At 42.9% G+C, this 26212-nt stretch overlaps 1 protein-coding gene across 1 annotated transcript in view; it reads right to left on the reverse strand.

The window, feature by feature from the left end:
- Positions 1-26212, reverse strand: part of LOC121871653 — a 48214-nt gene that overhangs the window by 17 nt on the left and 21985 nt on the right. Inside the window, exons 4-5 of the mRNA XM_042374063.1 lie at positions 7810-7939; positions 1-536 (exon numbers count right to left, since the gene is read on the reverse strand). The exon at positions 1-536 is cut by the window's left edge and continues 17 nt beyond it. Coding sequence (XP_042229997.1) covers positions 451-536; positions 7810-7939 — 216 coding nt within the window. The 3' untranslated portion in view covers positions 1-450. The remainder of the gene's footprint in view (positions 537-7809; positions 7940-26212) is intronic.

Raw genomic sequence — 26212 nt, forward strand, 5'->3', positions numbered from 1 at the left:
CTTGTTTATATACTTAGTGAAGCCAGTGAAGAAGTTAATTATCCTTCCTGAAGCTCCTGATAAAGTAATTTAATCAACATAATGAAAAATTTTAAGTGGAAAATTTACCTCCCGTCTCAGTTAAATCTTGAATTCCGTTTTCTTTGTTATCTGGAATTTGTTCTCCGTTTGGTCATCATTTTCCACATCCTCTTCTTCCTTTTCATTCCTCAAGTTTTTGTCTTTTGCTCTCTACTTCCTGGTCCTTCCACTTCTTTTCTTTCTTCTTCAGTCACTTTTTCTCTTCTCGTATTTATTTTGTAGTCTATTCTTTCTCCTCCTTTCTACCTTACTTTGTCTTCCCAATCCTCTTTCTTCTAACTCTTCTTCCTTGTGGTCTTTTCCTTCCTCTTGCTCCTGCCTCGTTCTCTTTTACTGTTTTCTTCATCTCCTTCTCCTCCCCCTCGTCTTCTAGTCGTACTCTGAGCCAATGGTGATGCTGAGTTCTTGTGAGACGATGAGCGTCTTGTGGTACCAGATGTTGGTGTCCAGCACGACTGTCAACAGGAAGAGAGCGTGTGTTGTTAGTGTCTTGTCATCACTAAAAGCAGCAGTTATATATATATATATATATATATATATATATATATATATATATATATATATATATATATATATATATATATATATATATATATATATATATATATATATATATATATATATATATCATTAACAACAGGTATATCTATCATTAATAACAGCAGTAGGTATATCTGTCATTAATAACAGCAGCAGGTATATCTGTCATTAATAACAGCAGTAGTTATATCTATCATTAATAACAGCAGTAATTATATGTCATTAATAACAACAGCAGGTATATCTGTCATTAATAACAGCAGTAGTTATATCTGTCATCATTATCAGTAACAGTTACGTCTATCACCAATAAAATAGTATCAATTAAGTCTACTATCAATATCAAGTTCATCGTCGTTAAGATTATTAAAATATATTATAATCAATGCCATGACGAAATTTTTTTTGCCGTTAGCAAGTAATAACAGCAAGTGAAGTTTATAAAAAAAATAAATGAAATAACTCGAATGAATACTAAAACACTTAAATAAAAATGATTACAATAATACATCAACAAAATTATACTGATCACGGAATTACACAGAAATAATCAATAAGAAAAGGCCCAATTATATTAATGATTTAATTATTATCATTTATTTCTTCTTTGATATATGTTTAGTAATTTTAATTATTACTAGGAATTAATTGAAAATCTTCCTCAACGCACTAAACCAAGAAGCTAACTATACTATACAGTCTCCCGGGAAAACTGTCAAGATCTTTCTTGAACGTCGACGAATATATACGTTTCAAGAGTCACAAAACAAGGAAGTTTTTGATGTGTGGTTTATAGATGAAAAGGTATTAATAAGAATTTTATTTTTTATATAATCACAGATCCATGGAAATTGATATATTGGTTATTTTTCAATTGGTTTCATATTATTATGTAGAGTGAGTCTGTTGTAGATTTCTACAGTCAGTTCTTTTTATTTTATTGAAGTTTTAGTCGATGATCTATTTTCTTTCCCTGATTTCTTTTCGTTAATCCAATTTTCTCCTTTGAATTCACGTTGACGGCAGCCTAATTTACTTTGACCTTGCTTCGACAGTGGGTGTTTTTTCTTTGTTTATACTACTTGATTCCATGAAAACATAAATTTTTTCTCCTTTGACACCACCAATTATTCTCCTTTTGATCTTTTGACCTGTGTGTGTGTGTGTGTGTGATCCAAACAAAACAAACTATGCAACCTCTTATGGTCGCTGCATGGCATGAGCATCCTGAAAGAACTGCCCTTTTGGCAAAAGAGCTGGCTAGGTATAACATCAACATAGCAGCCATTAGTGAGTCCCGGCTCCCAGACGAGGGTCAACTCACAGAACAGTGGTCTGGCTATACCTTCTTCTGGAAAGGTAACCCTGGTGCGGAAAGAAAACGCATTTATGGAGTTGGCGCTGCCATCCGCCAATGCATGCTACACAGGCTAACTGAAATGACTTTTGGGATCAACAAGCATCTCATGACGCTCCGAGTCTCACTGAATCACTCACGTTATGCACTTTTCTTCAGTGCATACGCCCCAACACTGAAGGCAGAGGATGACCTCAAGAAGGCTTTTTACACCGCCCTCGACAGAATGCTAACCACTATTCCCAGAGAAGATAAGGTTGTGCTCCTTGGTGACATCAATGCCAGAGTTGGCAGAGATGCTGACATTTGGCAGAGAACCACGGGAAGAAATGGACTAGGCAAGTGTAATGCCAACGGCCTACTTCTCCTCAGCAAGAATGCTACACACAACCTCACTATCATCAATACCAAGTTCAAGGGTTTGTGGCAACACCCACGATCCAAACACTGGCATATCATTGACTACACCATTGTCAGAGAAAGAGTTCGCCGAGATGTCCTCATCACCCGAACCATGCGTGGCTCAGACCACTACAACACTGATCATCGGCTTGTCAGAGCCAAGCTCTCACTTCACGTCGCACCAAAACTGCGAAGGCAACAAGCCTCGAGAAGAGTTTTAACACTAAACGTCTGGATGATCCAGCGTTAGCACATGCTTTCAGAGAGCAGATCGAACTTGGGTTGATAAACAACCCGGACAACGAACAACCCAAATCCCACCGCCGAATGGGATATTCTGAACACTGTCATGACAAAAACCTGCAGAGAGACCTTCGGCCAGATCGAAAGAATACACCAGCACTGATTTGATGAAAATGATCCGGCAATCAATGTACAAATCAATGATAAACGTGCTGATTTAACTGACTGGCAGAACAACCCTCAGTCTCGGACCAAAGTTGATACCTTCCGCAAAAAGAAAGCTGTGGCCCAGGGGGAACTTCGCAACCAAAAGAATGACTGGTATAAAAAATAAGTATGTGAAACACAAAAATTTGCAGATCAGCACAAGACGCACGAATTTTTTCAATTCCATCAAAACATTTTTTGAGCCAGTAATTCGTGGCACAGCTCCCCTCCACTCATCCGACGGTGATTCCACAATTAAAGATGATGAAGGCCTCCTTCAGCGCTGGAAAGACTACTACCATTCACTGCTCAACCGAAACACTGGTGTGGATGTCCTGACTACCCAGCAGATCCCTCAGCATCCAGAGCAGACCCATTTTAGTTATCCTCCATCCCTGGATGAGGTTATTACTGACATCAAACAGATGAAAAATAACAAAGCTTCAGGGCCTGATGGAATCCCACCCGAAGTGTATAAAGTAGGAGGACCTCTGCTTACCAGCCGTCTCCACTCTCCCCTAGAGAATATATGGGAAAAGGAGGAAATCCCCAAGCTCTTAAGGACACCTCCATCAGCAATATTTTTATGAATAATGAAGACTGGTCAGACTGTGGCAACTACCGCGGGATCTCGCTGCTGTCTGTAGCTGGCAAGATTTTTACCTGAGTCCTCCTAAACAGACTTCGTCCTGAGGCGGAAAACTTCCTCCCAGAATCCCAATGTGGCTTTAGACTATCACGTGGCACCTCTGACATGATCTTTGCTGCTCGCCAGATACAGGAAAACTGCAGAGAACAAAGTCGTGACCCGTAAATGGCTTTCATCGACCTAACCAAGGCCTTCGACTCGGTCAACAGGGTGGCCCTCTGGTGGACCCTCAGCCGTTTTGGCTGCCCCCCAAAACTCATCGCCATTATGAGACAACTTCACGATAGCATAAACGGCAGTGTCTTGCACAATGGCACCCAGTCTGAGTTCTTCCCCGTCCAAACTGGGGTTTAAACAAGGATGTGTACTGGTACCATCTCTCTTTTCCATCTTCTTGACTGCCTTCCTTACTAATGCCAGTGTCAATTTAGCCGGCGGGGTGGACACAGAGTACTGAGTGAAGGGGGGTCTTTTCAATATAGGACGACTCTAGGGAAGAACAAAGTTGTCAGCAGTTTCCATTTCTGAACTTCAGTATTCAGACGACCTCACGTTTGTTGCTTACACTGAACGCGACCTACAGGAGATCCTGATCTCCTACGCAGATGCATATGCACACTTCGGCCTTGAGGTGCATGTACTAAAGACTCAGTTTCTCTGGTTCAGACACACCTCCACCATCCATCCAGCTTAACGGTACTACCCGCTCTAATGTTAACCACTTTCGGTATCTCGGTTCCCACCTGTCCACCACCGATGACATCCATGAAGAGATTGAGCATCGGATCAGATATGCATCTCATGCCTTTGGCAGACTCCGAAACCATGTCTTCAGCAGTCGGAAGCCGATATTATCTGCAAAGTTACACGTATATCGAGCAGTGGTTCTCCCCACCCTGCTATATGGCAGTGAGACATGGGTTACATACAGGACCCACCTCAAGGCACTTGAAAACTTTCACTAACGTAGTCTACGTTCCATCCTCCGAGTTTGCTGGGCAGACAAGAGAACAAATGCCAGGAACCTTACTGACACCAACTGTAGAAGCATCGAGGCTACCATTATTCATGAATAACTACTCTGGACTGGCCATGTTACCCGCATGGACCACAGTAGACTGTCAAAGCAGCTACTTTACAGTCACTTAACAAATACTAAACGTACCGCCAGCAGGCAACTGAAAAGGCATAAGGATAGTCTTAAGATAAATCTGAAAAAGTGCCAAATCGACCCCCTCACCTACGGGTCGATTACTCCACATCGTAACGCGAGGAGGAGCACCACACGTGAAGGTTGTGAATACTTTCGAGTTGTCCCGATTGTAAACCGAGGCAGACAAGCGCCAACGCTGGAAAGACGCTGCCACCGCCCTTCCTCACTAGATACAGCCCTCCACATGTGCAATGAATGTGAACGACTCTGCCGGTCCAGTATCGACCTCTTTAGTAACCTCAAAACTCACCAACCTAGGTGACATTATTAATATCTCATAATATTGTATCGTAGCTGGATGATCGTCACACTCGTTTCCGAGTGACTGCAAAGTAGTAGTAGTAGTAGTAGTAGTGTGTGTGTGTGTGTGTGTGTGTGTGTGTGTGTGTGTGTGTGTGTGTGTGTGTGAAATAACAAGTGGAAGGAAATCAAATGTAAAATATTAATGGTCACTTCTAGTCAACCAATCAACGAAGATAAAGACAGAACGATAATGACGACACATATCGTCAACAAACTAGAGTGTGTTTTACAGAATAGCAACTACATTTGAGGAAACACCGATAACCTCCATTATACTTAACCAATTAGCACGGCTCAAGACCTATAATGACGTCATGTGTAATCAACCAATCTGTGTGTGTTTGACCATCACGTCATTAAAATCGACCAGGTATTTAGTTTAAGGGATTATCGATAGTTTGCAAAATATTCAACCAATCAGCGTGTATGTTGACGGGATACTGAACAAATCATTATATGAAATCAGCTAGTCTGAAGGCAAGACGATAATGTCACATGAAATCAACTAATCAGTTTGTCTGACTATAAAACAGTCATATCGCATTTGTGTTTACTGTCGAGAAAAATATTCCGCTGGAAATTAGTAAAATTTTGCTTCATTAACTGATGATCCTCCTAGAGCTACATGTTGTGGTTTGATTTCGTATAACTGTTAGAAAGTCAGCTTGTGATCACTGTCTTAAAGATTCTATATTAGTTCACATTAACAAGCGTTTGTTGCACCGACAACGATGTAGTTTATAGGCTATTACTCACTAGTGACAACCAACAGTATACGAGTGAACCAGACCTGACCTACCTGACCTTCCTTAACCTACCCTACCTTACTCACCTAAAGTAACCGAACCTAATCCACCTTACTTACCGAACGTTAACCTGATCTACCTGACCTAACCTAACTTGACCTACCCTACCTAACTTAACCTTACCGTACTTACCTAACGTTACCTGTCTTACTCTACCTAACTTAACCTACCCTATCAGACTTAACATAACCTGACCTACCCTACATAACCTACTCTACTTTACTTACCTAACGTAATCAACCCTGTCCTACTCTAACCTATCCAACCTCATTTCCCTTGCGTAACCTACCCTAACCAACCTAACTTATATAACGTATCTTAACCTACTCTAAAATAAGCTACACTACACTAGCTTAATAACCTACCCTACCCTAACTTACCCTAAATATACCCTATCCTACCCTACCTTATTAACCTTCCCTACCCTACCCTACTTACCTAACATAACCTACCTTAACCTACCGTACCCTACCCTATCTTACGTACCTAACGTAAACTAACTCAGCCATTAACTGTGCACTTAGGTATTTTATTCTGGCTAAAGCCAGAGTGATTTGATTCAGCTGAGAGAAACTCCTGCCCTCTAAAGGGTTAATGAAGACAGACAAAGAAAGCATAACAATCTTAACCTAATTTACCCGACTAATCTAACCGAACATTACCTACCCTGTCTGATCTAACCCAGCCCATCCCAACCCAACCTAACCTAACCTAACAAAACCAAACACAACCCTAACCAACCCAACCCAACCAAACCAAACCTAACCTAACCCATCCCAACGAAAACCAACACTACCCAACGTAACGTAACGTAACGTAACGTAACCTAACCTAAGCTAACCTAACCTAACCTAGTGATTACACAATATTATTTGAAATTAAGTTAGGTTAGGTACGGTTAAGTTGGGTAAGGTTAAGTTAACTTAGGTGGGCTAGGTTAGGTTAGGTTAAGTTAGGTTATGTTATATTAAGTTAGGTTATTTAAGGTTATGTTAGGTTAGGCGGGTTAGATTAGCTTGGTTCGTTTTGCCTGTGTTCATTAACAGTGCGATACGAGAATCTTCTTCATTGTGGATTTGTGAGCACGGTCATAAAAATTACAAATTGGGTCACGTCAAACACATCCGTCATCACACTCGAAAAATTGTGACGCGGTTGAACAGGGGAAGTGATGCAAGTGATTATTCCTTTAGCTGTCTCTGTATACTTAGTTCTATTATTCTCAGTCTTCATTTATATATATGTGTGTGTGTGTGTGTGTGTGCATATACGAATGTGCATAGATACACACTCACACACACACAACAGAGGGAGAGAGAAACAGGAGCTAGCTTTCCTCCAGCACCTACTTCACTTTGGCTTCTGTTAATGGCCTCAGAAATTGTTCCTCCCCCTCCAACTCTACATGATGAGTGGGCTGCCTCCATTATCAACTCTCTTTCTCTCTCCTCACTCACCTTTTCCCCTTCCTCATAGGCATCCATTCTCTCTTTCCCTTCGCCCTCTTTTTAACTTTCAATCTCTCCTTTCATCCCTTTCCCCCACGTCAAGAGAACCTACTTCCTGTCCCTTCCCTTTCATATTTCCCATACTTCCTGCATCGTATCTCCTTCCTTCCCTTTGACTCTTTACTTTCCTCCTTTCCATTCCCTTCCTCTTCTCCCTCTTCCACCACTCTTCCATTCCTCTCCCTCTCCTCCTTTTCCCCTTTTCTTCTCCCTCTCCTCCCTGCCCCTCTTTTTTTCCTCCCCTCCCCTTCCCTTCCCTTCTCTGCCCTCCCCTTTCATTCTTTAACATCCCCTCCATGCCCCCTTCCTTTCTTTTCATTCCTCTCCCCTTCCCTTCTCTCCTTTCTCCCCTCCTTCCTTCCCCTCATCTTCCCTCTTCCCTTTTCTTCCTTCCTCCCTTTGCACTCTTCCTTCTTTCTCCCTCTTTAACCCCTACCCTCCCTTTCTCACCGTCCCTTCCTCTTCTTACCCTCCTCTTCCTCCCCCTTGTCCCTACTTACTGATCTCCCCCGGTTCCACCACCACCTCCATGGGGACACACTCAAAGTAGCACTCTGGCGGGGGCTCCAGGGTCCACAGCTTCCTGCCTCTGATTTGGGCTTGCCACGACGGGTTGCCCACGTGGTCGATCTGAGGGAGAGACACACCGGGTTAGAGAACCTTGCGTATTAGAGAACCTTGTGTATTAGAGAACCTTGTGTATTAGAGAACCTTGTGTAGAAGAGAACCTTGTGTATTAGAGTACCATGTGTATTAGAAAACCTTGTGTATTAGAGAACCTTGTGTAGAAGAGAACCATGTGTATTAGAGAACTTTGTGTTAGAGAACCTTGTGTATTAGAGAACCTAGTGTTAGAGATTCTGTTTTTTAGAGATCCTTGTGTTAGATAACCTGGTGCTTGGAAACCTGGTGTAGCAGATGACCTAGTGTTAGAGAAATTGGTATATTAGAGACCCTGGTGTTAAAGAACTTGGTGTTAGAAAACCAGGTGTTAGAGATGTGTGTTAGAGAACATGGTGTTAGAGAATATGGTGTTAGAGAATATGGTTGAATTGAATTGAATTGAAACAGTTTATTTAGCCAGAAAAACACAGATACAGAGTGGATAATAATAACAATATTAACATGGCTGAGTCAGTTGAGATCCTGAGCTCTCTTTTAGGCACCTGATATATACTATACATTTATCTCAAGGAAGTATTATGTAACATTTAGTATCATCTGTTAAAGAACATGGTGTTAGAGAACCTGGTGTTAGAAACATTGGATTGATTATACGTTATGAAATCGGATAAGCTGAGGTCCGTTTGGTTAGGTCACTGATATAGGGCTGGATAATGGGTCAAGTGGATAGAGATCATGTGAGATCATGTCGGATGACGTCGGTCCACTACACGTCGGGTCGAGTTGGATGAGGTAAGATCGGATTTGGCCGGGTCGTGTTAAGTCAGGTCAGTCGGGACATGCAGCTCTTATAGTTTCTCATTAAGATAAGACGGGGGAGCAGAAGGTGTGCTATATTGGATTACCTTATTAGATTATCCCCACACTCTCTGAACCTCGCCTGGTACACGTTTTGGATTTATGGTAAGTATCAACACTTCCCGGCAATTCCTAACAAGATTTAACAAGTCCTAACAAGTTCTGCTCTCCTAATAAGTTATGACAAATTTGTGTAATTTCCAACAAATCCTGATGTCTTTTGAAAAATTCTAACAAGTCCTGAAACGTTCTAACAAAAAGCTGACAAGTTCTGACACGACCTTACAAGTTTTGAGAGGTCTGCCTAACAAGTCCTAATAAAACTTAACCAACCTTAAGAAATCTGCTCGTTTCCTATCAGTATCAAATGCCATCACCAGTAACTTAAACAGAATGTCTTCGGAAGGGGGAGGGGTATACACACAAAAGCCTTCGTGTACACCTTTCTTAAGCATCAGTTATCTCAGAGGGTATCGGGGGAGGATTACACTCATATATATTTAATTGGTATTTTCCTGCTACTCAAAAGGAATATTTAGTCGCCGCTATGTCTTTTCGTCCGTCCGTCCATATGTCTGTCTATTTGTCCCCCATTTCATGTCTGTTTTATAAAGTTGAACCAGTGAAAAAATTTTGAGGGTAATTTAAGGATGGCTAAATGTCAACAAGAGGCAGTGCCATGAACCACTCCCAGGTCTCTGTCATGAGAGACAAGGTTAGGGGACAAAAGTGGGTATTTTCAAGTGTTCAAGAAGCGTCTTACTGATTTTGTTTATCTCAGTCTTCTAATTAGGGAATAAAGAGAAAATCTTGCTAAGGTACTGTGTCAGAGCAATTTGGAAGCCATTTTAACCAACATCTCCATGCCATGAAACCAGTTAGATGTAGCGTCACATAACCAGATATGAGTTTGAAAATAATCTCCGACAAAGGCTCCAGATCTCAAAAATTATCTATGTTAATTTCTTCCCCAAAACCTGGAAACAGAATCTTACTGGGTCATCTATGCCTGCAGCATGAACCACATCTTATCGAGGCTGAACTGTATCTTACTTATTGTTTTTACTCAATGTTCCCAGGATTCATGGGACCAAAGGTTAGCTTAGGTTTGGCTTGTTTAGGTTGGATTGGTTTAGGTTAGGTTAGATTAAGTTACATTAAATTAGGCTGGGTCAAAATAAATTAGATTTAGAAAAGTTTGATTATGTTATGTTATGTTATGTTGTGTTATGTTATGTTGTGTTATGTTATGTTATGTTATGTTATGTTATGTTATGTTATGTTAGGTTAGGTTGTGTTATGTTATGTTGTGTTATGTTGGTTGGGGTGATGTTAGATTAAGTTCTGTTAGGTTATGATAGGCTGTATTTGGTAAGATTAGGTTAAGATAAGCTAGGATTGGTTAGATTATGATAGGTTAGATTAAGTGAGATTAAGTTAGGTTAGGTTTGCTTATAAACGGTTGGACTGAATTAGGTTAGGTATGGTTAGGTTATGATAGATTGGACTGAGGGAGGTTAAGTTAGGTTTGGTTTGGTACCAATGAGTCTTAAGTAGAGAAAAGTGATCGTAAGATATTTTGAGAATGGAGACCCTATTATGAGTAATGCCTTGACCACATTCAGTAAAAATTCTCTGGGATTTAGTTTAAGGATTTTGTTCGTTTGGGATAAAAGTAGCTTTACCGAGACAGAAGTAATGACCACTCTGGGGAAGGTTGAGTTTGTTTGGCCTTCTGCAGTAGTTTATATTGGATATTTGTATGGTGTAATTATACGAGTGTGTGTGTAATAATAATAATAATAATAATAATAATAATAATAATAATAATAATAATAATAATAATAATAATAATAATACTAATAATAATAATAATAACAATAATAATAATAATAATAATAATAATAATAATATTATTATTATTATTTTTATAATTAATGGTTTATTCAGAGAAAATAGCAACCAAGGACAAATACATAATGAATAGAAATTATGAAAATTACCTATTGGGGAGGGGTTCATTTTACAAAATATTTTAATATAAAAAAAAGGAGGTAACATATGGTGAACAAACAAGTTAATTAGGCTCTGATAATGAACATAAATGTTAACTAGGCTCTGATAATGAGCGTAAAAGTTAGCTAGGGTCTCAAAATGAACATAAATGTTAGCTAGGGTGTGATAATGAACGTAAAAGTTAGCTAGGGTCTGATAATGAACATAAATGTTAGCTAGGGTCTGATAATGAACGTAAAAGTTAGCTAGGGTCTGATAATTAACATAAATGTTAGCTAGGGTCTGATAATGAACGTAAAAGATAGCTACGGTCTGATATTGAACGTAAAAGTTAGCTAGGGCCTGATAATGAACGTAAAAGTTAGCTAGGGCCTGATAATGAACGTAAAAGTTAGCTAGGGTCTGATAATGAAGGTATAACTTAGCTAGGGTCTGATAATGAACATAAATGTTAGCTAGGGTCTGATAATGAACGTAAAAGTTAGCTAGGGTCTGATAATGAACGTAAAAGTTAGCTAGGGCCTGATAACGAACGTAAAAGTTAGCTAGGGTCTGATAATGAACATAAATGTTAGCTAGGGTCTGATAATAAAAGTATAAATTAGCTAGGGTCTGATAATGAACATAAATGTTAGCTAGGGTCTGATAATGAAAATAAAAGTTAGCTAGGGTCTGATAATGAAAATAAATGATAACTAGGGTCTGATAATGGACATAAAAGTTAGCTAGGGTCTGATAATGAACATAAATGTTAGCTAGGGTCTGATAATGAACATAAAAGTTAGCTAGGGTCTGATAATGAACATAAATGTTAGCTAGGGTCTGATAATGAACATAAAAGTTAGCTAGGGTCTGATAATGAACATAAATGTTAGCAAGGGTCTGATAATAAACCTAAAAGTTAGCTAGGGTCTGATAATGAACTTAAATGTTAGCTAGGGTCTGATAATGAACATAAATGATAGCTAGGGTCTGATAATGAACGTAAAAGTTAGCTAGGGTCTAATAATGAACATAAATGTTAGCTAGGGTCTGATAATGAACGTAAAAGTTAGCTAGGGTCTGATAATGAACGTAAAAGTTAGCTAGGTTCTGATAATGAACTTAAAAGTTAGCTAGGGTCTGATAATGAACATAAATGTTAGCTAGGGTCTGATAATGAACATAAATGATAGCTAGGGTCTGATAATGAACGTAAAAGTTAGCTAGGGTCTAATAATGAACATAAATGTTAGCTAGGGTCTGATAATGAACGTAAAAGTTAGCTAGGGTATGATAATGAACGTAAAAGTTAGCTAGGGTCTGACAATGAACATAAATGTTAGGTAGGGTCTGATAATGAACGTAAAAGTTTGCTAGGGTCTGATAATGAACATAAATGTTAGCTAGGGTCTGATAATGAACATAAATGTTAGGTAGGGTCTGATAATGAACGTAAAAGTTAGCTAGGGTTTGATAATGAACATAAAAGTTAGCTAGGATCTGATAATGAACATAAATGTTAGCTAGGGTCTGATAATGAACATAAAAGTTAGCTAGGGCCAGATAATGAACATAAATGTTAGCTAGGGTCTCATAATAAACAAAAAAGTTAGCTAGGGGCTGATAATGAACATAAATGTTAGCTAGGATCTGAAAATGAACATAAATGTTAGCTAGGGTCTGATAATGAACGTAAAAGTTAGCTAAGGTCTGATAATGAACATAAATGTTAGCTAGGGTCTGCTAATGAACATAAATGATAGCTAGGGTCTGATAATGAACGTAAAAGTTAGCTAGGATCTGAAAATGAACATAAACGTTAGCTAGGGTCTGATAATGAACAAAAAATTTAGCTAGGGTCTGATAATGAACATAAATGTTAGCTAGGGTCTGATAATGAACGTAAAAGTTAGCTAGGGTCTGATAATGAACACAAGTGTTAGCTAGGGTCTGATAATGAACATAAAAGTTAGCTAGGGTCTGATAATGAACACAAGTGCTAGCTAGGGTCTGATAATGAACATAAAAGTTAGCTAGGGTCTGATAATGAACGTAAAAGTTAGCTAGGGTCTGATAATGAACGTAAAAGTTAGTTAGGGTTTGATAATGAACATAAATGTTAGCTAGGGTCTGATAATGAACGTAAAAGTTAGCTAGGGTCTGATAATGAACATAAATGTTAGCTTGGGTCTGATAATGAATGTAAAAGTTAGCTAGGGTCTGATAATGAACATAAATGTTAGCTAGGGTCTGATAATGAACATAAATGTTAGTTAGGATCTGATAATGAACATAAAAGTTAGCTAGGGTCTGATAATGAAAGTAAAAGTTAGGTAGGGTCTGATGATGAACGTAAAAGTTAGCTAGGGTCTGATAATGAACATAAATGTTAGTTAGGGTCTGATAATGAACATAAAAGTTAACTAGGGTCTGATAATGAACTTAAAAGTTAGCTAGGGTCTGATAATGTACGTAAAAGTTAGCTAGGGTCTGATAATGAACTTAAAAGTTAGCTAGGGTCTGATAATGTACGTAAAAGTTAGCTAGGGTCTGATAATGAACATAAATGTTAGTTAGGGTCTGATAATGAACATAAAAGTTAACTAGGGTCTGATAATGAACTTAAAAGTTAGCTAGGGTCTGATAATGTACGTAAAAGTTAGCTAGGGTCTGATAATGAACATAAATGTTAGCTGGGGTCTGATAATGAACGTAAAAGTTAGCTAGGGTCTGATAATGAGCATAAAATTTAACCAGGGTCTGATAGTTTTCACTGTGATTGTAGAGGGGCTGGTCTCAGTCCTAATGTAGCTGTGGTGTCGAGTAGAGGGTGTTGTCGGCCTCAATCCCATTGTAGTAGCTGGCCTGAGTCCATGTGGTATCGTAAGTCTCAGTCCACGTGATATAGCCGGTCTCAGTCCATGTGGTATAGTCGGCCCTTCATGGTTTTGGTGAGGGTTTCCTTAAAAAAAAAATGGATCCAAGGTTTTACACTCTGGTGTTAATAAGTTCCTGACGATACTGTCTCTATGTTCTGGTACCTCACTGTCAACATGTTTCCGTTCTTTCCGAGCTGAATAATATAACATTGGTTTATTGGTGTGAAGGAAGGGGAGGGGGAGAGTTCCGTCAACCCTTGGTAGCCCCTTGGCGCTCCGCCAAGGACGATGACCCAAAATTACGGTGGTAGATGTGTGTGTGTGTGTGTGTGTGTGTGTGTGTGTGTGTGTGTGTGTGTGTGTGTGTGTGTGTGTGTCGTGTATGTGTGTGGTCTGCACACGGGTGGTGTAATGCGTCTAGTGTGGCAGCATTAGGTTAGTGTTATGGTGCAAGCACTGCTTGCTCCCTCTCGCTTTCAGCTACCGTCGCCGGCTAGACCTCGTGGCGAACAGGGAAGCAACTTGCATTTGTCTTCCCCTGTCAGTACACAGCCTCCTCACCTACAAGACTCCTGCTGTGCCTCCTCGTGACAACACACGGTAACTGGGTGCCTCGTGGGCCCAGGCTAGACCAACAGGGGCTCTCGGAGTAGCAGTGGGCCCCAGAGGTACGGCGCATAGGCCCGCGGGCATATGGACACGTCCTGGCGCCTTGCAGATTAACCTTGTTAGGTATAAGGCTACGGCAGTATAGGCAGAAGAGGTAACCAACACGGGAACCTAATGACTACACCGGCAGAAGAAGGCAATGCATGATGGACAGGCTACTAAGGCGAAACCCAACAAACTGGGCTATCGGCAGTCTCTTGCAACTCTCGCTCTCCCCAGTCATTGCAACACTTGCACCACTGGATCAGGAAAAGGGAGAACCAAGATGTGTGGTTGCAGTCTACTCTCCTGCCTTACCACATAAATCAACTCCTGCGCAGCAATCATCCAGCTCATCATATTCCCCATCATCATCAACCCCTTATACCCCCCAAAAGTCCTATGGCGACATACACGTGGCGACGGGGACAGGTAGAGATGACTGTTGGGAGTCTCTAGTCACAACTCTGTGCATGGGCGGCACGGATAAAGATGGTCGTTTATGCACTGGGATCTAGGCAGCAGTTACAATCCTGTACTGTCTGTGTGACTAGCAGCCCTTTCGAGGTGCCACTCTGCTCACCCCACATTGGGAGGGGGATAGAAAAGGTGCCCGAAACATAACCTGTGCCTAAGAAAACAATCAGACTGGGCAACCTCACCCAGTAAGGTCATCCTTTTGCGGTCGAAAACACAATTATAATCACAGATCAAAAAAAAAAAAACTATTCAACTTCTTATAATCGCTGCATGGAATGTCAGGACCCTCCTGGATACTGGCACAAATGCACGTGGGGAAAAAGAGCTGACTAGATATAACATCGGCTAACAGACGAGGGTCGACTCACAGAACTGGGGTCTGGCTATACTTTCGTCAGGAAGGGAAAGCCAGCTGCGGAGAGAAACTGCATTTATGGAGTTGGTTTTGCCATCCACCAACGCATCCAATACAGGCTAACTAAAATGCCTGTTGGGATCAACGAGCGCCTCATGACGCTCAGATTCCCACTAAATCACTCACGTCATGCCTTTTTCATCATTGCATACGCCAAAATACTGAATGCACAGGATGAAATCAAGGAGGTCTTTTATGCAGACCTTGACAGACTGCAAACCTCTATCTCCAAAGAAGAAAAGGTTGTGCTCCTTGGTGATTCAATGGCAGAGTTGGTAGAGATGCTGACATATGGCAGGGAATCATAGGGAGAAATGAACTAGACAAATGTAATGCCAACGGCCTACTCCTCCTCACCAAGTGTGCTACACACAACCTCACTATCACCAATACCTTGTTTAGGCAGGTAGACAAGTTCAAGGGTTTGTGACAACAGCCACGATCCAAACACTGGCATCTCATTGACTACATTACCAGAGCAATGAATGGCTCCGACCACTGCGACACTGATCACCGACTCGTCAGTGCCAAGCTCTCACTTCACGTTGCCCCAAAACGGCGAAGGCAACAAGCCTCTAGAAGAGGTTTTAACACTAAGCGTCTGGAGGATCCAGTGCACAGCACACGATTTTAGAGAGCAGCTCGAACATGGGCCGATAAACAACCCAACAACAAATAACCCAAATCCAAGTGCCGAATGGAGTATTCTCGTCACTGTCATGATAAAAACCTGCAGAGAGACCCTCGGCCAGGTCGAAAGAATACACCAGGACTGGTTTGAAGAATATGACCTGGAAATCAATGTACTTGTCGATGATGAACGTGATACTTTAACTGGTTGGCAGAACGACCCTAAGTCTAGGAACAAAACTGATACCTTCCGCAAGAAAAAAGGGTGGCCCAGCGCGAACTTCGCAAACTAAAGATCGACTGATTTAGAAATATAGCACGTGAAACGCAAAAACTTGCATATCAACACAAGATGCGCAAATTTTTCAATTTCACTAAAACATTTTATGGGCAAATTACTCATGGCACAGCCCCCTCCACTCATCCGATGGTAACTCCCTCATTAAAGACGATGTAGGCATTCGTCAGCGCTGTAAAAAGAACTACCATTCGTTGCTCAACCTTTGCTACCCAGCAGGTCCCTCAGCATCCTGAGCACTTCATCATTTCTCGGACGGGCATCAATCCCCACGTGAAGGACAGACTTAATAAAGCCAAAGTCGCCGCAGCCAAATTAAAACGTTTTAAATTGATGCCTGAGAAGATACAAGTTCACCTGTACAAGGCGCTGGTGAGGCCTGTGTTGGAGTACCCATCTATACCACTCGTCACACTCGGGAAGACTAGACTACAACAACTACAGAGCTTCCAAAACAAGTGTTTGAGGTCAGCCAGTGGCCAAGCGCCACCCTACCAGGAGACAGTGGAAACCATCCACCTAAGAAATAAAACAGAAGCCCTCAACTTCAGGTTCCATCGCCTGGGGAAGAAGGTTTGGAACAAGCTCCTGGACGACCCTCACAGCCCAGACCACCTACGCGGGGAAGACAGCAACGGAGGGAGACCCCACGCCTGGTGGCCCCGGAATCTGCCCGCACTACAACAACCCAACCCGCGATCCATCTATGTCCGCCGCAGTGATCCACCTTAGATTAAAACTTAGATGATATAAATTCACATTTAACAAGTCACAATCAAGTGAGTCCATAACGTAATACAGTATAAGATGTTAATAAACTTGTAATTGTAAAATCAATCTAGTCATTGTCTACTAAAATAACCATTGTGCAACCTCATTCTAAATCCTAGGTTAGCTTAGTTAGCCAACAAACTCTGTAATATGTAAAACAAGGGGTGTCGTCCCCCTCTATTTAACTCATTAAACTTCTTTTCCAACCTTTCCCCCCACGACTATATGTTGTGACTTCTCCATCCCTCATGTCTGGCTGTGCCTTGAGCCCCAGCATGCCTTCCATCCTTTCCCCACCTTAACCTAAAAAAAAAAATGCATCCAGAGCTGACCCATCTCTACTGTGCTCCATCCCTGGATGAGGTAGCTACTGCCATCAAACAGGTGAAAAATAACAAAACCTCAGGGCCTCATGGAAACCCAGCCAAGGTGTATAAAGCAAGAGAACCTCTGCTTACCAGCCGTCTCCACTCTCTCCTAAGAATATATGGAAAAAGGAGAAAATCCCCCAGGCTCTTAAATCGCCGCAATCGTCAATATTTATAAGAACAAGGGAGGCCGGTCAAACTGTGGCAACTACCGCGGGATCTCGCAACTGTCCGCAGCTGGCAAGATTATCACTCGAGTCCTCCTAAATAGACTTCTTCCTGAGGCGGAAAATTTCCTCCCAGAATCTCAGTGTGGTTTTATACCATCATGTGGCACCACTGACAGGCTCTTTACTGCCCGCCAGATACAAGAAAAGTGCAGAGAACAGCATTGTGACCTATACATGGCCTTCATCGACCTAACCAAGACTTCGACTCAATCAACAGGGAAGCTCTCTGGCGGACCCTCAGCCGGTTTGGATGCCTACCGAAATTCATCGCCACTGTGAGGCAATTCCACTACGGCATGAACGGCAGTGTCCTGCACAAAGGCACCTAGTCTGAGTTCTTCCCCATCCAAACAGGGGTAAAACAAGGATGTTTACTTACGCCAACTCTCTTTTCAATTTCCATGGCTGCTTTTTTTACTCGTGCTAGTGCCAATTTAGCCAGCGGGGTGGACATAGAGTACTGATGAAGGATCTTTTATAAATAAGACAACTCCCGGCAGAAATAACGGTGGCGGCAACTTTCATTACTGAACTTCAGTATACAGACGACCTCACCCTTTTCACTTACATTGAACGCGACCTGCAGGAGATCCTGAACACCTATGCAGATGCTTATGCACACTTCGGCCTTGAGGTGAATGTGTGTAAGATTTATATTCTCTTTCAGCCTGCCCCTGGTTCAACCACACCTCCACCATCCAGCCAGCTTAATGGTACTATCCTCTCTAATGTTACTCACTTTCAGTATCTCGCCTCCCACCTGTCCACCACCGCGGACATCAAAGAAGAGACTCAACATCGGATGGGATGTACATCTCAAGACTTTGGCAGACTCCGTACCCGTGTCTTCAGCTGTAGGGAGCTGAAATTATCTACAAAGTTGTATGTATATCGAGCAGTGGTCCTCCCCACCCTGCTATATGGTAGTGAGACATGGGTTTAATATAGGAGGCACCTATAAGCAATTGGAAACTTTCATCAACTTAGTCTACGTTCCATCCTTCGAGTTTATTGGGAAGAAAAAAGAACAAATCCCAGTATTCTCGTTGACACCAACTATAGGAGCATCGAGCCTACCATTATCCAAGAACAACTACGCTGGACCGGCCATGTTACCCGCATGGACGACAGTAGACTGCCAAAGCAGCTACTTTACAGTCACTTAACGAATAGTAAACATAACGCTGAGAGGCAAGTGAAAAGAGTCAAATCGACTCCCTCTCCTGGTAGATGATTACTCCACACCGTAATGGTTGGAGGATCACCACACGAGATTGTGTCAATACTTTCGAATTAGCCCGACTGCAAACCGAGGCAGACAAGCGCCAGCGCCGGAAAGATGCTGCCGCCGCCCTTCCCACACTAGATGAAGCCATCCATGTGCAACATCTGTGAACAACTCTGCCGATCCCGTATCGGCCTCTTTAGTCACCTGAAAACTAACCAACGTAAATGACATCCCTAATAACTCATATCATTGTATCATAGCTGGATGACCGTCATACTCGATTTCGAGTGACAGCAAATTGGTAGTAGTAGTAGTAGTGTGTGTTGTGTGGTTTTTCTACTTTTTGTTTTAATTTTTTTGTGTCTGTGTGTGCCTATAAGTCATACACCCTGGAGTAAGTTGAACTATTATAGTGTAGTAAATTTTCAGTTAGCATTAACACAACTCACCTCACCTGGTGCGACTTAGGACGACTATATACGCCTCTTTAAGTCAAAAGACGTTGAATTACTACTCGCCAAGCCAAAATACGCCATACTCCGTCTTCATCATCTCAGTTATGTCTTCATATTTTTGGTTAAATGAAAAATTGTCTATATAAATCTCATCGCTTCGTTAAATCAACCCACGTCTATATACAGCTTCATCAGCCATAACACGTCTGAATATGTCTCAACTGAACACGTTAAAACACGTCCCACCTGAACACATCGGAGCACGTTCCCTACACTGTTGCAACTTGCCTCAGCTCAGCCTTGTGTCATGACCAGATATCAAGAGGAGGTCTTACATAAACCAAAAACATGTCCAGGAAACAGAACAGCTCTAACACAACCAAGACGACATGCACGTATATTTAGTATTTGGGAACTCTCTCTACCCTCCTGGTTTATATGCATTACGTGGAATCTTTAATGAAGCGATGGGAGAAGGTGTGGGAAGGAAGGGAGAGAGAGAGAGAGAGAGAGAGAGAGAGAGAGAGAGAGAGAGAGAGAGAGAGAGGATGAAGGAGTCTTAGAGAGAGTTGATGGTGAGTTAAGGGAAAATAAAAGGAGGTGAAAGGAGATAGTAAGAGAGAAAAGAGAAAACTGGTGAGGGTATGAACGTAAGAGAGCGAGAAGAGAGGGCGAGTAAAGGGGAAATCGATGAGGGAGTCTAGAAAGGGGAAAGAGTGAGGGAAGGGAGAGTAGGAAAGAGGTAAGGGGAGAAAGTGGGGCAAAAGTTAAGCTATGAGAGGATGAAAGAATAGAGAGCGGAGAAAGAGTGAGGGAAAACAAAGTGGGGAGAGGATGAGGGAAAAAGATAGGGGAGAAGCTGAGCGAAGGGGAAAAAGATGAGGGAAGCTAGAAAGAGAAGGGAGAATGGGGAGGAAGTAAAGAGAGAGGAGAGGTTGTAGGAAAAGAGAGAGGGGAGAGAGTGAGGGATAAGAGAGAGGGAGAGAAAGAAGGAAAGAGAAGGGGGGATGGTAAGAGAAAAACTGGGGGCTAAAATAGGAGGATAGAGGTGGAAGGAAGGGAACGGAGAAAGAGAGGGAAGGGAGGTATAAGATGATGAAGAGGAAGGGATGGAAAAATAGATGGGAAGGACGAAGAAGGGGTGGTGGGGCGAAAAGGAAAGAAAGAACGCAGAAAATTTTTAAGAATGGAAAATCGGTAAAGGGATAGAAAAGGAAAAGGAATTAAAGAAGGGGTAAATATAAAGTGATGTAAACGTGAAGGAGGGAGGGAGGGAGGCCATGGTCAACAGAGATGAAAGAAAGGGGGAAGAGAAGCAAGGGTAGATGTAAGGAGACACGGTGGGAAGGCGGGAAGAAGAGAGAATGAAGGTGAGTTCCGTTTTATACATTCCTTGAACCTGGCCATATTAAATACGTGACTGAGAGAGAGAGAGAGAGAGAGAGAGAGAGAGAGAGAGAGAGAGAGAGAGAGAGGAAATAAACATTTCCAAGCCTTCAACTAAATTATATCACAAATAGCGGCCAGTATCAATTTACTCAATGTAAGTATGAGTAGATATATTATCAAGCAAATCGATACTATACTTCGATTTCACACGTGCGCGCACACACACACACACACACCTTGACCACCGAAGGGTCAAGACGTACCTGGCGCTCCTCTCTGAGCAGCCAGGTCAACTGTTATGTTGGCCCATACCAACTCCCTCCCCTGAATCCTCCTCCCCACCGGAATATCAACATGTTCTCGCCAGAAGTTACTATTTCATTTAGGAAAGGAATGGAACCAGTGTTAGACAGAGGTGAACAGTGGTGAACAGTGCTTAAGTCAGTGAGAACAACTCAACAGTAACAGTAGTACCCAAGTTAACCTTCACACAGTGAGGTCCCAGGTACCCAGTGATAACGGCTCGTGAGACCCAACAACCAGCGATGTGTTAATCCGTCTGCGATAGGAAGGCCTGGAACCACACCTCACTCATATAACACTATCTGTGAGGGAATTACTACACCACGTGAGGCCCCTCATAACACCATCTGTGAGGGAATTACTACACCACGTGAGGCCCCTCATAACACCATCTGTGAGGGAATTACTACACCACGTGAGGCCCCATAACACCATCATTACTGTTCATAACACCATCTGTGAGGAATTACTACACCACGTGAGGCCCTCATAACACCATCTGTGAGGAATTACTCGTGCCCCTCATGACACCATCTGTGAGGGAATTACTACACCACGTGAGGCCCCTCATAACACCATCTGTGAGGGAATTACTACACCACGTGAGGCCCCTCATAACACCATCTGTGAGGGAACTACTACACCACGTGAGGTCCCTCCTAACACCATCTGGGAGAGAGTTACTACACTACGTGAAGCCCCTCATAACACCATCTGTGAGGGAACTACTACACCACGTCAGGTCCCTCCTAACACCATCTGGGAGGGAGTTACTACACTACGTTTTTGCTGTTTAACACCTACATTAATCTGTATGTTCCTTTACCTTTCTCTAATGAAGGCTTTTGTTAAACCACCAATGTATGTAATAAGTCATTTATGTCCAATGTATATTTTCAGCCTTCGGGCTGCAGAACTTTTTCAATAAACCGTCAATTATTATTATTATTATTATTATTACACTACTACTACTACTTTGCTGTCACTTAGAATCGAGTATGACAATCATCCAGCTATGATACAATGATATGAGTTGTTAAGGATGTCACCTAGGTTGGTGAGTTTTGAGGTGACTAAAGAGGCCGATCCGGGACCTGCAGGGTCGTCCACATTCGTTGCACATGTGGAGGGCTGCATTTAGTGTGGGAGGGGCGGTGGCAGCCGCTTTCCGGCGTTGGCGCTTTTCTGCCTCCGTTTAAATTCGGGCTAACTCGAAGGTATTGACACCTTCTCATGTGGAGGTGCTCCTCCAAGCGTTATGATGTGAAGTAATAGACTCGCAGGTGAGCGATCGAATTGGCACTATTTCAGGTTTGTCTTAAGACTATCCTTATACCTCTTCAATTGCCTGTCGGCGTTACGTTTACTAATCATTAGGTGACTGTAAAGTAGCTGCTTTGGCAGTCTACTGTCGTCCATGCGGGTAACATGGCCAGTCCAACAATCATGGATAATGGTACCCTCGATGCTCCTACAGTTGGTGTCAGCAAGAATACTGGCATTTGTTCTCATGTCTCCCCAGCAAATTCGGAGGACGGAAAGTAGCAAGTTGGGGAGCAACACTGCTCGATATACGTGCAGCTTTGTACATAATTTCAGCCCCATACAGCTGAAGACACGTTTTCGGAGTCTGCTAAAGGCTTGAGATGCACATCTGATCCGGTGCTGAATCTCTTCATCGATGTCTGTGGTAGTGGACAAGTGGGAGCCGAGATACCGAAAGTGAGTAACATTAGAGAGGGTAGTACCGTAAAGCTGGTTGGATGGTGGAAGTGTGTCTCAACCTGGGGCAGGTTGAAAGAGAATCTGAGTCTTACGTACATTCACCTCAAGGCCGAAGTGCGTATACACATCTGCATAGGTGTTTAGGTTCTCTTGTAGGTCGTTTTCAGTGTGAGCAACAAAGGTGAGGTCATCTACATTCTGAAGTTCAGTAATGGAAGCTGCCGATACCTTTGTTCTTACCAGGAGTCATCTTATGTTGAAAAGACCCCCCTTCACCCGGTACTCGATGTCCACCCAGCCGGCTAAATTGGCACTGGCACGAGTAAAGAAGGCAGCCAAGACGATGGAAAAGAGAGTTGGTACCAGTACTCACCCTTGTTTAACCCTTGTTTGGATGGAGAAGAACTCAGAATGGGTGCAGTTGTGCAGGACACTGCCGTTCATGCCATCATGGAATTGCCTCACAATTGAGATGAATTTTGGTGGGCAGCCAAAACGGCTGAGGGTCCACCAGAGGGCTTCCCTGTTAACCGAGTCGATGAAAGTCATGTACAGGTCTCGAAACTGTTCTCTGCACTTTGCCTGCATCTGGCGGGTAGCAAAGATCATGTGAGTGGTGCCACGTGATGGTCTAAAACCACATTGAGATTATGGGAGGAAGGTTTTCTGCCTCAGAAAGGAGTCTGTTTAGGAGGACTTGGGCGATAATCCCCCACGGTGGTTGGCACTGTCCGACCGGTCTCCCGTGTTCTCATAGATATTGACAATGGAAGCGTCTTTAACAGCTTTGTTATTTTTCATCTGTTTGATGGCAGTAACTACCTCACCCAGGGATGGAGGATAGCTGAGGTGGGTCAGCTCTGGATGCTGAGGGACCTACTGGGTAGTCAGGACATCCACACAGGTGTCTTGGTTGAGCAATGATCTTTCCAGTGCTGAAGAAGTCCTTCACCGTCTTTAATTATGAAGTTACCGGCAGATGAGCGAAGGGGGGCTGCGCCACGAGTGGTTGGCCCATAAAATGTTTTAATGGAATTAAGAAATTCCTGCATCTTGTGCTGATCTGCATGTTTTTGTATTTCACTTGCTTTAATTTCAAGCCAGTCATTCTTTAGAATGTAAAGTTCCTGTTGGGCTGCCGCTTTCGTCTTGCGTAAGGTATCAGCTTTGGTCTGAGACTGAGGGTTGTCCTGCCAGTCAGTAAAAAAAGCAAGTTTATAATCGATGACTACTTTGATTGCCGGGTCACTTTTATCAAACAAATCCTGGTGCATTCTTTTGATCTAGCCGAGGGTCTCTTTGCAGGTTTTTGTCATAACAGTGTTAAGAGTATCCCATTCGGCACTGGGATTCGCGTTGTTTGCTGTTGGGTTGTTTATAAGCCCACGTTGAGCTGCTCTCTTAAAGCATATGCCACTGCTGGGTCCTCTGGAAGCTTGCTGTATTGGCCGTTTTGGGGCGACGTGAAGTGAGAGTTTGACTCTGACAAGTCGATGATCAGTGTCACAGTGTCTGAGTCACGCATGGCACCGGTGATGAGGACATCTCGGCAATCTCTTTCTCTGACAATGATGTAGTCAACAAGATGTCAGTGTCTGATCGTGGGTGTTGCCACGAACCCGTGAACTTGTCGGCCTGCCGGAACAAGGTATTGGTGATATTGAGGCTGTGTGCAGCACACTTGCTGAGGAGGAGTAGGCCGCTGGCATTACACTTGCCTAGTATATTTCTCCTTATGGTTCCCTGCCAAATGCTAGCATCTCTGCCAACTCTGGCATTGAAATAGCCAAGGAACACAACCTTGTCTTCTCTAGGGATAGAGCTTAGCACTTTGTCAAGGTCGGCATAAAATGCCTCCTTGATGTCATCCCTTGCATCCAGTGGTGGGGGCATATGCACTGATGAAAAAGGCATGACGTGAGTGATTCAGTGGGACTCGATGCGTCATGAGGCTCTCGATGATCCCAATAGGCATTTCAGTTAGCCTGTGTAGGTTGCGTTTGTGGATGGCAAAGCCAACTCCATAAATGCAGTTTCTCTAAGCAGCAGTCTTACCCTTCCAGAAGAAGGTCTAGCCCGACCCCCATTCTGTTAGCTGGCCCTTATCTGGGATCCGGGACTCACTGATGGATGCTATGTCGGTTTTACCTCGCCAGCTCCTTTGCCACAAGGGCAGTTCTTCTTTCAGGATGCTCATTTGTGCCAGTATCCAGAAGGGTCCTGACATTCCATGCAAACCCCATAAGAGATTGTATGGTTTGTTTTTGTTTGGAACTATGATTTTGATTGCGTTTTCGACCACATAAGGATGACCTTACTGGGTGCGGTTGCCCAGTCAGGTTGGGATTTAGGCAATCTATGTCTAGGGCACCTTTTCTAGCTCCTCAAAAGGGCTGCTCAGTTGCACACACAGGACCGGATTGCACTGCTGCCTAGATCCCAGTGCATAAGCGACCATCTTATCTGTGCCGCCCATGTGCAGAGTTGTGACTAGAGACTCCCGGTAGTCATCTCTGCCTGTTCCCGTCGCCACTCGTCCGTCACCATAGGACTTTTTGGGGGTATAGGGGTCTTGATGATGAGGAGAGGTATGATGAATTGGATGATGACTGCACGTGAGTTGATTTATTTGGTGAGGCAGGAGCGAATGCTGCAACCACACATCTTGGCTCTCCCTTTTCCTGATCCAGTGGTGCAAGTGTTTCAACGACTTGGGAGAGGGATAGTTGCAATGGACTGCCGATAGCCCAGTTTGTTGGGTTGCGCCTTAGTAGCCCGTCCATCAAGCATTGCCTTCATCCTCCGGTGTAGTCGTTGGGTTCCCAAGGTGGTCACTTCTTCCTCCTATACCGCCGTTGGGGGCTTGTTGGAGTTCTGTTAGCATGTCTGCCTGATGCGGGGCTCCACTGCTAATTTTTCTTTTGGGGATTACTCCCATAGCCTTATGCCTACCAAGGTTAATCCGCAAGGCAACGGGGCAATGGCTGGTTGGCGCCAGATTGTGTCCACTTGCCACTGCGCCTATGCGCCGTCCGTCTGGGGCCCACTGCTACTCTGAGATCCTCTGCTGGTTTAGCCTGGGCGTAGGAGGCACCCAGTTACCGTGTGTTGCCACGAGGAGACACAGCAGGTGTCTTGGTGGTGAAGAGGCTGTGTACTGGCAGAGGAAGACTTATGCAAGTTGCTTCCCTCTTCGCCACGAGGGCTAGCCAGCAGCGGCAGTTGAAAGCGAGAGGGAGCAAATAGTGCTTGCACACACACACACACATTTGTATTCCTCCACTCAAAGAAAATATAACGCCACAGAAACAATATCAAAACATTCGTATAAAATGAAATTCATAAAAGACCCCAGTAAAAATATCTTAGAATTACCCCAGTTAGATGGAAATTAAAAAAAGAAAGGTATTCCATGAAAGGATGACTAAAGAAGATGATTTAACAAAGAGAAGAAAGTGGAACCAGGTCTACGCTACACACTTGTACATACAGGCAGGAGGGTCTTCAAAGACAGGAGTTAACTCGTTTTAATAGTGCTGTTCCTCATTAAAATTAACAGCTTCGTCAAAAATAGGGCTAATAAAAATGATGGTATTTATATAAT

The sequence above is a fragment of the Homarus americanus genome, unplaced genomic scaffold (assembly GCF_018991925.1).
Source record: "Homarus americanus isolate GMGI-L3 unplaced genomic scaffold, GMGI_Hamer_2.0 scaffold50209, whole genome shotgun sequence".
NCBI lineage: Eukaryota > Metazoa > Arthropoda > Malacostraca > Decapoda > Nephropidae > Homarus > Homarus americanus.